Source organism: Aegilops tauschii, chromosome 6, assembly GCF_002575655.3.
Source record: "Aegilops tauschii subsp. strangulata cultivar AL8/78 chromosome 6, Aet v6.0, whole genome shotgun sequence".
Lineage (NCBI taxonomy): Eukaryota > Viridiplantae > Streptophyta > Magnoliopsida > Poales > Poaceae > Aegilops > Aegilops tauschii.
In genome coordinates this window covers 55,347,476-55,361,825 of record NC_053040.3, presented here as the reverse complement: position 1 = coordinate 55,361,825, position 14,350 = coordinate 55,347,476, and the positions used below count along the sequence as shown (strand labels likewise).

Here is a 14,350-nt window from a genome sequence, read left to right as displayed (position 1 = left end):
CACCTCAAGCAACTCCATGAAGGCCTTCCACTTGACAGCAAGCAACTTCCCATTAGTCATCCAAGTCAGAGTCCTGTCTACATCAGTTCCCAGGTGGACAGTGGCATAGAACTGAGCCACCAAATCTGCATCAAAGTCCTTGTTGAACTGCATGATCCTGAGAATGTTCAACTGAGAGCACATCTGAAGGGCATCACCAAAGTACTCCGGGTCCTTCTCCATAGCATCCATGTTGATGGAATGAACATTGACAAAGAGGTTCTTCTTAGCCTTTATCACATCAAAGTAGGTGGCATACTGAAACCGGTTCCAGAATGGGCGATTGACAAGGTTGGATTCTTGGTCTTCCTCATATGGGTTGCGGCGACGCCTGTCCCAGAATTCCTTGCTAGTCATCTCAGTCACCTTCTTGCCACTTGGCTTCGGCATGTTGGCAGTCTTCTTCTTGAGAGGAGGTAGCACTTGAGGAAGCACCTACTGGCGGCGGTGGAGCACTGGAGGAACCACCTGCAGGCTCAGATGAGCGGTACCGCTTTGACGTTGAACGCCCGGGGTTGACACGGCGGACTTGCTGCTTAGGATGTTCATCACCTGGAACCAAACACACGGACACACGAAACAATCAGAAGGAACGATCAAAACCAAATAAACACAACAAATATGGATCAACATGTGGTAGGAAACGATGGAACTGGGCATCCGGCGGTAGTATCGTGCCTGCACAGCGGCAGTACCGCACCAGCGGTAGTACCGTGCCTCCACAGCGGAAGTACCGCTCCAGCGGTAGTACCGCGCCAGATGGGCGGTAGTACCGCCCGAGACGGGGCACGGAGGATCCCTACTACCGTGGTCAGATCCGGTACTACCGGGGATGCCAAATTCAAAAATAAACCTACCAAACATCAATCCAAAGAGTCTAGTTGCCTTCTCCAACCTACTCAAGCCTAGATTTGGCAAAAAATCTAGAGATGCAACCACTATTGCCCCTAAAACGCGAGATCTAAAAACTAGACAAGAAGAGAAGAGGAACAGGGGCAATACCGGCATCCATGGCAAGAGGACGAGGTGGGGATCGACTCCACCGAAGGAAATGGAGAGGAACGGTCCGGAGACGGAGGGCCGCCGGAGCCCTCCCGCGGCGAGATGGCGCTGGAGAGAGAGGGGAAGAGAAACGAGGGGACGAAGCAAATGGGTATGGGGGGAGGAAACCACCCCTGCCCACGACTTAACCCCCTGGCCCCGCCCCTCAGCGGTAGTACCTGGTGATGGGTGGTAGTACCGCTTAGCCACATAAGCGGTAGTACCGCTCCCGTATAGCGGCAGTACCGCTCCAGCGGTAGTACCGTGCCTTCACAGCGGTAGTACCGCCCAGTGCAACTCAAAACTAGACTCAACACCTATGGCACAAAAAGAAAAAAAGGGAAACGACGGCAACAAGAGAAAACCAACACAAAGCAACAAGAGCACCAGCAAGAGAACAAGAACCACACACCTCTACACAAGACGGCGGTGGCCGAGGCCACCTATGTTTGAGTCAATTGGTATGGCACCGCGAAGAATTATCCTTGGGCCCATGACCAAAACTCGTCTTTGAAGCACAAGTACCATCAAAAATGGCTAATGTGAAAGAGTGAGATTAGTTTATGCATTATGGGGGGAGGAAGAGTTCATTGAGAGAACAACACTCCCCCTAAGTCCATGCCTACACCTAGACAAGAATGCATGATGAATGTGAGGGGTGTGCAAAGCTTCAAACCACATTGCTCAAATCAATGATATTTAGCTCATGCCTTAACTCACGAAATCTTGCTTCATTCAATGGCTTCGTGAAAATATCTGCAAGGTTATCATGAGTGTTGACATAGTTGAGCTCGATCTCCCCTCGCCTAATATGATCCCGGAGGAAGTGATACCGAATCTCAATATGCTTCGTCTTGAAGTGTTGCACCGGGTTGAGAGAAATCTTGATGGCACTTTCATTGTCACACCAAAGAGGCACTTTGTCACAAATGACACCGTAATCCTTTAAAGTTTGCCTCATCCATAAGAGTTGTGCACAACAACTCCCGGCCGCCACACACTCCGCTTCGGTGGACGAGAGAGACACACTACTTTGCTTTTTAGAAGACCAACTTACCAAAGAGCAACCAAGAAATTGGCACCCTCCAGAAGTGGACTTCCTATCCACTTTGTCTCCCGCCCAATCGGAGTTCGAATAACCTACAAGCTTGAAGTTTGCTCCTCTTGGGTACCATAAGCCAAAGTTTGGGGTATGAGCCAAATATCGAAAGATTCGCTTGACCGCCAGAAAGTGGCTTTCCTTAGGTGTGGCTTGAAACCGTGCACAAATTCCCACACTCAACATGATATCCGGTCTAGATGCACAAAGGTAAAGCAAGGATCCAATCATGGAGCGATATACCTTTTGATCCACCGCTTTACCATTGGGATCAATGTCAAGTTGGCACTTGGTGGGCATTGGAGTGGAAGCCGGCTTGACATCACTTAGCTTGAATCTCTTTAGCATGTCTTGAGTGTATTTGGCTTGGTTGATGAAGGTTCCTTCTCTTCATTGTTTGATTTCGAATCCGAGAAAGAACTTCAACTCTCCCATCATAGACATCTTGAACTTTGAGGTCATGAGAGCGGCCAATTCTTCATTGAAGGCTTTGTTAGGGGAACCAAAAATAATATCATCAACATATAGTTGGCACACAAACAACTCCCCTTTGACCTTCTTAGTAAAAAGAGTGGGGTCGATTTTCCCGATTTTGAATCCACGATCTTGTAACAACTCCGTAAGATGCTCATACCATGCACGTGGGGCTTGTTTAAGGCCATAGAGCGCCTTGTGGAGTTGATACACATGATCGGGGAAATAGGGATCTTCGAACCCGGGAGGTTGTTTGACATACACCAACTCATTTATGGGACCATTAAGAAAAGCACTCTTCACATCTATTTGTTGCAATGTGAAATTATGATGAGAAGCATAAGCAATCAACAAACGAATAGATTCAAGGTGAGCGACGGGGGCAAAGGTTTCACCGTAGTCGATACCCTCGACTTGGGAGTGGCCTTGTGCCACCAAACGAGCCTTGTTGCGAACAATGATCCCATGAGCATCTTGCTTGTTCTTGAATATCCACTTGGTTCCAATGACATTATGGTTCCCGGTTGGCCTTGGCACTAATTTCCACACTTGGTTATGTTCGAAGTTGTTGAGTTCTTCATGCATGGCATTGAGCCAATCCGGGTCCTCGAGCGCTTCATAAACCTTTTGGGGTTCGACACAAGAAACAAACGCATGATGTTCACAATAGTTTGCTAATTGTCTACGAGTGCTTACCCCCTTTCTTAGGCTTCCAACCACATTCTCCATGAGATGACCTTTGGTGGTGAGCTTGGAAGCGATCTTAGCCGCACGACGCTCCAATTCCTCCTCGAAAGTGAAACGAGGAGGGGTTACTTGATCATCTTGAGCGTCGTCTTGAGCTTGTTCTTGATCTTGAACTTGCTCGAGGGGGAGAACTTGACCTTGGGCATCATTTGGTGGATCACCACCATCTTGAGGTTGATCTTGCCCTTGATCTTGTTCATGAGGTTGAGGGCCTTCACTTTGTTCTTCGGAAGCGTGTGGGTCTTGGGTTGGTGATGGCTCCACTTGAGTGGAGCATTGTCCTTCTCCTTCGGCCACAAGGGGTTCCTCAATGGGTAGGATATAACCAACACCCATTCTTCTTATGGCTTGGGGAGGAATTTCATCACCTACATCACAAGTACCACTTTGCTCCACTTGGGAGCCGTTATTCTCATCAAACTCCACGTTACACATCTCCTCAATAAGTCCCGTGGACTTATTGAGAACACGGTAAGCATGGGAGTTTGTAGCATAACCAACAAATATGCCCTCATGAGCTCTAGTCTCAAATTTAGACAAACGAACACCTTTCTTGAGAATGAAACACTTACACCTGAACACCTGAAAGTACTTGAGGTTGGGCTTGTTACCGGTGAGTATCTCATATGGAGTCTTGTTCAAGCCTTTGCGGAGATAGAGCCGATTTGAAGCATGACACGCGGTGTTGATGGCTTTGGCCCAAAAGTTGTATGGAGACTTGAAATCCGCCATCATGGTCCTTGCCGCATCCATCAACGTCCGGTTCTTCCTCTCCGCAACACCATTTTGTTGAGGGGTGTAAGGTGCGGAATATTGATGCTTGATCCCCTCATTACTAAGAAACTCATCCAAGGTGTAGTTCTTGAACTCGGTGCCGTTGTCACTTCTTATTGTCAAGATCTTTGCATTGTGTTGACGTTGGACTTCATTTGCAAAGTCAATGACGGTTTGTTGGGTCTCACTCTTCCTCTCGAAGAAATACACCCAAGTGTATCTTGAATAGTCATCCACAATTACCAAGCAATACTTTCTACCCCCAAGACTATCAAAGGATGGAGGCCCAAAGAGATCCAAATGAAGGAGCTCCAAAGGCCTCTTCGAGTAAATGAGAGTCGTGGGAGGGTGAGCCTTCTCATGAAGCTTTCCTTCGATACAAGCATTGCAAGTACGATCTTTAGCAAAACTAACGTTCGTTAGTCCACGGACATGGTCCCCCTTGAGAACATTTTGCAAAGATCTCATATTTACATGGGCTAAACGGCGATGCCAAAGCCATCCCACGTCAACTTTAGCCATTAGGCATGTCGCGGTCTTAGTGGGTCGCTCCGAAAAGTTAATCACATAGAGACCGTTCTCGACATGCCCAACAAAGGCTACTTTAAGAGTCTTGCTCCACAAGAGGGCCACGGTATCAATATCAAAGAAAGTGGCAAAGCCCATGGTAGCAAGTTGACGAACGGAAAGTAAATTGTATGCAAGGGACTCAACTAGCATGACCTTCTCGATCGTGAGATCATGAGAAATGACAACTTTGCCGAGTCCCAATACCTTAGAAGACGAGGCATCACCCCACTCGACATTGGTGGGCGTAGATGGAATCTTGTGCACGTCCACCACCAAGTCCTTGCTTCCGGTCATATGATTTGTAGCTCCACTATCGAGCAACCATGATCCCCCACCGGAAGCAAACACCTACAAGAGATCAATGCTTGGTTTTAGGTACCCATTTTGTAATGGGTCCTTTGATGTTAATAACAAGGGTCTTAGGAGCCCAAATGGACCATTCAATATACTCATGAAGAGAACCAACAAATTTGGCATAAACATGCCCATCACTTGCACGGCATCTATACTACTATTAAAAGAGCAAACATAATTTCTCCTAACGCCACACAACAAACTATACACTGGATAATCAGGACCCTCGGATTACGTTAACTTAAACATATCCTACTGTCCATATTCTATATCTATACTACTATTAATCTATACTACTATTAAAAGAGCAAACATAATTTCTCCTAACACCACACAACAAACTGTACACAGGATAATCAGGACCCTCGGATTACGTTAACTTAAACATATCCTAGTGTCCATATTGCATCAATGATGTATCAATCAGATCAACGTCTGGGATCAAATGTTCTGCCTGGCAGACGCGTGGTCTGCGAACCGCCCTAGCGCTCCGCGTCCCTGATGCCCGCGGCCCCGCCCGAAACATGTGGATCAATTCCATCCGCATCGGGACCTCCCCACCCGTCAAACAAAAAAAAAGTTCCTCCCCGATCCTTCTTTCGCTGGGCGCAACAATCATGGCGACAGATCCGCGGCTGCTCCACCTCAGGTTCCCCCCATCCTTCTTTCTCTCGGGCGACAGATCCGTTCATGGCGGCGGATCCGCAGCGTCCACGGCCGCTCCACCTCGGGCAGTGCGGATCACGGCCGGCGACCCGATGGAGGCGTAGCGGCTACCGGCGCAGTCTGACACTCTGCCATGCGCTCCCTCCATGTCTCCTCCTGCGCCTCCGGTGGCCAGACGCCTCTTCCACTCCGGCCGAGGTAAGCCCGTACCTCTGCCCGTGTGCCACGCCCATGGAGCCACGGTGAATAATATGCTGGCCATGTCAAGTTCTAGGAATACCGTCTCTGCATACGAATCTTTTTTGCAGTCGTGGTTCCTTGCTGTTCTTGGCTGATTCAGATTTCCTTTTTCTTTCTGATTCACAGATGTTTGAAGAAGGGGCTAGAGACAAACTGTCCAATTTGTTGTGACTTCCTATTCACATCAAGCAAGGAAGTTAGAGCTGTTCTTTCTGGTCACTCCATGCATTCAACTTGCTTGCAGGTATTAGCAAGTAAAATAATAATTTGTTTTTTCTGATAATATATATCTGGCTACTGGCTGTAAAAAATGATTCTGACAAATGTAAATCCCAGGCATACACTTGCAGTCACTACACTTGTACTATCTACGGCAAATCCTTCGGGGATATGGCGGTAAGCTGCATTAGTTTTTACGGCATTGCAAATCTTTGCATTTATGGTACTGAAGTTAATCTTCATCTTGAGTCCCATGATTTGTTTTCCATATCTTAGTGAAAACTATTATTTCTCCTATTTTTCTCTTCATCTAGAGGGCATTTCACTAGCTGATAAGTGATGTTTCATAAAGCATGAAACTGACACATTTTTGGTACTTTGATACCGGAAGCCTGTACCTCCACCAATCAAATGTTTTATTTCTGCAGTTGTATTGTATGATAATTCTCCACGGACAATACAATTCTGATTCCTGACGCCTGAGTGAGATTTTACTTGTGGTCTTGTTATTTAAACTCATTCCTAAGATGCAACATGAAGACTGTTTTGGTATTTGGGGAATACACGATTGGACATTTTGCTCGAGTCATATAATCATATTGAGTGACTGAATGTAATGCACATAAACTTCAGTGGTATATTGAAAATGGTTTCGAAACAGATAAATGTTGGATCAGCTGACCCTGTCATTATCTCATTCCACCCCAACACCACGGTATAGCTTTTCTTCTTTGATCATCGCTGATATGCCAAACTGCAGGGGCACCCTCATCATTGGTGGATTTTATATTTCTCAGGTCAAACGGTCTGCAGCCACACCTGGTCACCATCGAGTTTCAGGTAACCACGACAAGTCAACGATCTTCCATTGCCTTCCGCTCAATTTTGTTTGGATGGTGCGTGATTCCTTTCATCGAGTCTTCAATAAACCAAAGAGTTACCAGAGTAGTTAATTAGGAGCCTAATCATGTGTAAACTATTGTGCATCAAGTCTTCAATAAAAACAGAGCAGTTTCTACATGCAAGACGTATCAAATAGTATGCTAATACTTGAATACCATGTGACTAGATCGATTTCCAAGCAGACTCGATCGAATCTAATCGTATATGCTGTGTTTGTTGCGTCGAGTAGTGACGGAGAGCAAGCGAGGCGAGAGAGCGAGTCACATCGCGCTTTTACCTGTTATTATATAACGCACATTGATTAGTTCGGTTGTATCTGGGCATGCTTTTAGACTTAAAGTCGATCTTGATTTCCTCTTGCCACCTGTATGAGGGCATCCATTCGAAACACATATCTAATCTTCTACGTGTGGGATCCTTTTTCTGTTCTTAATTTGTTGTTGGGGCGAGCTTGTTACTCTCTACATGGATTTCAAGCTGGATGAGAGCTACACGCCGAGCAAGATCTCCATCTGGACTGGCGACGGCTTCCACAATCTCAAGGTAATTCCTCTTTTGAGAAGATAGCACCGAGGTGCCCACTAAGAGCACACACGTATCTCTGAATTATAAGTTATGATCTGTGCTCTATGGTGAGAGCACATAGCAACTGTTTTTCGAGTGAGCTGTAGTTTAATCAAATGCATTTGGTATTAATTCATGTTGTCTTCTTAGTACTGTAAAGTGCAACATGATCACGTCATGTATCTCTACTAATTGTTGTACGCTAACTAAGTTGAATATAGTGCATTGTTCTGTGGGTACGGAACCTTATGAATTGATGCATTGAAATTAATTGTAAGAACACTTCTTGACGTGAAAACGAGAACTACCAGCATCTTATAGCTATTCATCAAATAATAGTACAACAGCCAATGTGTATGTGGTGGTCTAAACCAAATGTTAGGCACAAAATGAGGATTATGTGCACAGTTGGTCCCTCAACTAACACGAGGGAGATTATCTAGGATGTTGCTGAGGATGGCATCAATGTGGCTCGGCTAATATGTCACATGGAGACCATGCATCACACCAGAAAGTTATTGAGTTGGTGAAAGAGTTGAGACCATGCTTGTAGACTCTTATGGAGGAGTCAATTATATGTCTGGCATGCCCATGCAAGCACATGATTTTGCTCTATCAATAAATATTGTAATTAAACCTTTTTATGCCACCCTTCTTTCATCATATTCCAACTTATTTGCTCTGATATAAGCTAGATTTAACATCTTCAGGCCCAGAAATTAGGATTCAAGATTTGCCTCATTGAAAACCGGTCAGGAGTTCATGTTCACAATCAAGCAGTGACCCCTTCTACTACTTGAGGGATTCAGCAAAGGTACTTCTACTTTTCTGTCCTAACAAGAAATTAGTGAAAAAAGATACCTCTCATTCAGGTATTTTCTATAAATGCACATTTATTTATAACAATAGCACCAGGATGAATGTTTGTTACTCATGATATTTTTAATTCAGTTAACCTCTTGAATAAAGATTATTGAAATTTGACTTCTAAAGTTGTGCCACTGCTTGTGCTGAACCAGACCATCAACGGTACAGTCAAAGTTGAACATGAAAACAAGGCGCTCTGCCAGTGTGCGTGCATGATCCAATAGCATGTGTTTAATAGTAGCCACTATGATGTGAAATACTAGCAGCTTCCTCCATTTATGCCAGTATTTGATATACTTACCAAAGTTTAAGGGCGCCAATCTTAAGAAGACATCCCGGTTTGTGCGAAAATTTCTTACGCATATTAGACAAAAGATGTATCTAATTTTCCTTAGGTTGCATTGCAACACATCAGTTTCTGCTCTTGGTTCTTTTACCATAAAATTTGTAAGGACCCTTATGTTTGATTTATTGTATAAATCATTTGAGACATGCCCTGCATGCATGATTACTCACTATATTTATGTTCATCTGATATTATGTTCATGAATCATTTACGAGTTGATGTTAAAAATGCATATTGTTGTACATCAATTTTCTTTTCTTTTTTATGCCTTGTTCTATTTTCCAGAATTTATAGAGTTCAAATTTAAACTTTATACTCACATGAATTTTATGTGTATTGGCGGAGACGTGCGTTGCACGTGCATGCTTACTATAACACATAAGAAGGATTAAAGTCGCCGGCTTTGTTGGATGGGGTGGTACTGCCCTTCTTGACACCGTCACCCTTCGCATTGTTCTTCTTCTCCTTGGAAGCACCCTCTCCCTCCTTCACAAAAGTTTGCTTGAGAGGAGGAGGTCCTTTGGTCTTGTCATTCTTCTTCTTGTTCTTGGGCTTGGGTGCGAACCCAATTCCCTCCTTGGCCACAACTTCCTTTTGGTTTCTCAAAAGGTCGTTGAGGTTCTTCTCACCTTGTATGTATGACACAAGGCCTTTCTCAAGTTGCTCCTTCAACTTAGCATTCTCCTCAACAAGATGCACATGCTCACAACAAGGGTTAGTAGCATTTGCATTATCAATTAACACCATATAAGGAAAGGTGGCTTTCTCCTTAGTTAGCTTTACTTGGAGTTGATCATGAGACTCCTTGAGGCTAGCATGAACGCCCTTCAAGACTTTGTGAGCCTTGTCGAGAATGTCAAACTCCTCTTTAAGTCTAGCAAGATCAACCCCAAGTTTTGCCTTCCCGGAGTTTAGCACACGAGACACAACAAGAGCATGATCAAGATCTTTCTTTAACTTAGCATGATCATCGTTGTATGACTCCTCAAGAGGCAAACGAAGACCACGCTCTTCGTCAAGAGCATTGGAAAGATCCGAAATCTCATCGGCATAGTCACGACTATGCCCCTCCATCTTAGAGATGGTATCTTCGTGAGCTTCGATCATGTCATTGGCTTCACCAAGTTGTTCCAAGAGAGCAACGAAGTGCTTCTTGGATTTACCCTTGAGTTTACCCATAAAGGTCTCAAATTCATTTTCCTCCACATTTGTCCGCTCATGTTCATCAATGCTATCCGTCGAAGAAGGATGATTAATGATGGTAGTTTTGATGTTGGAGGTTACCTTATTGGTGTTGGGGAACGTAGTAATTTCAAAAAAATTTCCTACGCACACGCAAGATCATGGTGATGCATAGCAACGAGAGGGGAGAGTGTTGTCCACGTACCCTCGTAGACCGACAACGGAAGCGTTATCACAACGCGGTTGATGTAGTCGTACGTCTTCACTATCCGACCGATCATGTACCGAACGCACGGCACCTCCGAAGTTCTACACACGTTCAGCTCGATGACGTCCCTCGAACTCTGATCCAGTCGAGTGTTGAGGGAGAGTTTCGTCAGCACGACGGCGTGGTGATGATGATGATGTTCCACCGACGCAGGGCTTCGCCTAAGTTCCGCAACGGTATTATCGAGGTGTAATATGGTGGAGGGGGCACCGCACACGGCTAAAATATCATATATCAAGTGTGTCCATGGGGTGCCCCCTGCCCCCGTATATAAAGGAGCAAGGGAGGAGGAGGCCGGCCCTAGGAGGGGGCGCACCAAGTGTGGAGTCCTACTAGGACTCCCTAGTCCTAGTAGGATTCCACCTCCCATATGGAATAGGAAAAGAGGAAGGGAAAAAGAGAAGGAAGGGGGCGCCCCCCTTCCCTAGTCCAATTCGGACCAGACCAAGGGGAGGGGTGCGGCCACCCTAGAGGCCCTTTTCCTTCTTTCCCGTATGGCCCAATAAGGCCCAATACGTATTCCCGTAACTCTCCGGTACTCCGAAAAATACCCGAATCACTCGGAACCTTTCCGAAGTCCGAATATAGTCGTCCAATATATCGATCTTTACGTCTCGACCATTTCGAGACTCCTCGTCATGTCCCCGATCTCATCCGGGACTCCGAACTCTTTCGGTACATCAACATACATAAACTCATAATAAAACTGTCATCGTAACTTTAAGCGTGCGGACCCTTTGGGTTCGAGAACTATGTATACATGACCGAGACACCTCTCCGGTCAATAACCAATAGCGGGACCTGGATGCCCATATTGGCTCCCACATATTCTACGAAGATCTTTATCGGTCAGACCGCATAACAACATACGTTGTTCCCTTTGTCATCGGTATGTTACTTGCCCGAGATTCGATCGTCGGTATCTCGATACCTAGTTCAATCTCGTTACCGGCAAGTCTCTTTACTCGTTCCGTAATACATCATCGCGCAACTAACTCATTAGTCACAATGCTTGCAAGGCTTATAGTGATGTGCATTACCGAGTGGGCCCAGAGATACCTCTCCGACAATCGGAGTGACAAATCCTAATCTCGAAATACGCCAACCCAACAAGTACCTTTGGAGACACCTGTAGAGCACCTTTACAATCACCCATTTACGTTGTGACGTTTGGTAGCACACAAAGTGTTCCTCCGGTAAACGGGAGTTGCATAATCTCATAGTCATAGGAACATGTATAAGTCAGGAAGAAAGCAATAGCAACATACTAAACGATCGGGTGCTAAGCTAACGGAATGGGTCAAGTCAATCACGTCATTCTCCTAATGAGGTGATCCCGTTAATCAAATGACAACTCATGTCTATGGCTAGGAAACATAACCATCTTTGATTAACGAGCTAGTCAAGTAGAGGCATACTAGTGACACTCTGTTTGTCTATGTATTCACACATGTATTATGTTTCCGGTTAATACAATTCTAGCATGAATAATAAACATTTATCATGATATAAGGAAATAAATAATACTTTATTATTGCCTCTAGGGCATATTTCCTTCAGTCTCTCACTTGCACTAGAGTCAATAATCTAGTTCACATCGCCATGTGATTTAACATCAAAAATTCACATCACCATGTGATTAACACCCATACTTCACATCTCTATGTGACCAACACTCAAAGGGTTTACTAGAGTCAATAATCTAGTTCACATCGCTATGTGATTAACTACCAAAGAGTTCTAAGGTGTGATCATGTTTGATTGTGAGATAATTTTAGTCACCGGGTCTGTCACATTCAGATCCGTAAGTATTTTGCAAATTTCTATGTCTACAATGCTCCGCACGGAGCTACTCTAGCTAATTGCTCCCACTTTCAATATGTATCTAGACCGAGACTTAGAGTCATCTAGATTTAGTGTCAAAACTTGCATCGACGTAACCCTTTACGACGAACCTTTTGTCACTTCCATAATCGAGAAACATATCCTTATTCCACTAAGGATAATTTTGACCGCTGTCCAGTGATCTACTCCTAGATCAATATTGTACTCCCTTGCCAAAATCAGTGTAGGGTATACAATAGATCTGGTACACAACATGGAATACTTTATAGAACCTATGGCCAAGGCATAGGGAATGACTTTCATTCTCTTTCTATCTTCTGCCGTGGTCGGGCTTTGAGTCTTACTCAATTTCACACCTTGTAACACAGGCAAGAAGTCTTTCTTTGACTGTTCTATTTTGAACTACTTCAAAATCTTGTTAAGGTATGTACTCATTGAAAAACTTATCAAGCGTCTTCATCTATCTCTATAGATCTTGATGCTCAATATGTAAGCAGCTTCACCGAGGTCTTTCTTTGAAAACTCCTTTCAAACACTCCTTTATGCTTTGCAGAATAATTCTACATTATTTCCGATCAACAATATGTCATTCACATATACTTATTAGAAATGCTGTAGTGCTCCCACTCACTTTCTTGTAAATACAGGCTCCACCGCAAGTCTGTATAAAACTATATCCTTTGATCAACTTATCAAAGCGTATATTCCTACTCCGAGATGTTTGCACTAGTCCATAGATGGATCGCTGGAGCTTGCATATTTTGTTGGCACTTTTAGGATTGACAAAACCTCCTGGTTGCATCATATACAACTCTTCTTTAATAAATCCATTAAGGAATGTAGTTTTGTTTATCCATTTGCCAGATTTCATAAAATGCGGCAATTGCTAACATGATTCAGACAGACTTTAAGCATAGATATGAGTGAGAAACTCTCTCATCGTAGTCAACACCTTGAACTTGTCGAAAACCTTTTGCGACAATTCTAGCTTTGTAGATAGTAACACTACTATCAGCGTCCGTTTTCCTCTTGAAGATCCATTTAATCTCATTGGCTCGCCGATCATTGGGCAAGTCAATCAAAGTCCATACTTTGTTCTCATACATGGATCTCATCTCAGATTTCATGGCCTCAAGCCATTTTGCGGAATCTGGGCTCACCATCGCTTCCTCATAGTTCGTAGGTTCGTCATGGTCAAATAACATGACCTCCAGAACAGGATTACCATACCACTCTGGTGTGGATCTCACTCTGGTTTACCTACGAGGTTTGGTAGTAACTTGATCTGAAGTTTACATGATCATCATCACTAACTTCCTCACTAATTGGTGTAGGAGTCACAGGAACAGATTTCTGTGATGAACTACTTCCCAATAAGGGAGCAGGTACAGTTACCTCATCAAGTTCTACTTTCCTCCCACTCACTTCTTTCGAGAGAAACTCCTTCTCTAGAAAGGATCCATACTTAGCAACGAATGTCTTGCCTTCGGATCTGTGATAGAAGGTGTACCCAACTGTCTCCTTTGGGTATCCTATGAAGACACATTTCTCCGATTTGGGTTTGAGCTTATCAGGATGAAACTTTTTCACATAAGCATCGCAACCTCAAACTTTAAGAAACGACAACTTTGGTTTCTTGCCAAACCACAGTTCATAAGGCGTCGTCTCAACGGATTTTGATGGTGCCCTATTTAACGTGAATGTAGCTGTCTCTAATGCATAACCCCAAAACGATAGTGGTAAATTGGTAAAAGACATCATAGATTGCACTATATCCAATAAAGTACGGTTATGACGTTCGGACACACCATTATGCTGTGGTGTTCCAGGTGGCATGAATTTGTGAAACTATTCCACATTGTTTTAATTGAAGACCAAACTCGTAACTCAAATATTTGTCTCCGTGATCAGATCGTAGAAACTTTATTTTCTTGTTACGATGATTTTCTACTTCACTCTGAAATTGTATGAACTTTTCAAACGTTTCAGACTTCTGTTTCATTAAGTAGATATACCCATATCTGCTCAAATTATCTGTGAAGGTCAGAAAATAATAATACCTGCTACGAGCCTCAATATTCATCGGGCCACATACATCTGTATGTATGATTTCCAACAAATATGTTGCTCTCTCCATAGTTCCGGAGAACGG

General features: G+C 44.1%; 1 protein-coding gene across 5 annotated transcripts; it reads left to right on the top strand.

The window, feature by feature from the left end:
• Positions 1–5,626: 5,626 nt before the first annotated feature.
• On the top strand, positions 5,627–9,131 carry LOC109771406 (zinc finger protein BRUTUS). 5 transcript variants are annotated; one of them, XM_020330097.4, is made up of 8 exons: positions 5,650–5,962; positions 6,131–6,248; positions 6,341–6,400; positions 6,885–6,938; positions 7,021–7,063; positions 7,577–7,669; positions 8,401–8,504; positions 8,710–9,131. In XM_020330097.4, exons 1-6 carry the CDS (start codon positions 5,898–5,900, stop codon positions 7,609–7,611), a joined length of 375 nt encoding a protein of 124 aa, XP_020185686.1. In that variant the 5' UTR covers positions 5,650–5,897; the 3' UTR covers positions 7,612–7,669; positions 8,401–8,504; positions 8,710–9,131. The 5 variants fall into 5 exon arrangements, with proteins under 5 accessions (XP_020185682.1, XP_073357100.1, XP_020185686.1 ...); XM_020330093.4 differs by having other exon boundaries at positions 5,627–5,962; positions 7,021–7,669; XM_073501000.1 differs by lacking the exon at positions 6,885–6,938.
• The last annotated feature ends 5,219 nt before the right edge of the window (positions 9,132–14,350 follow it).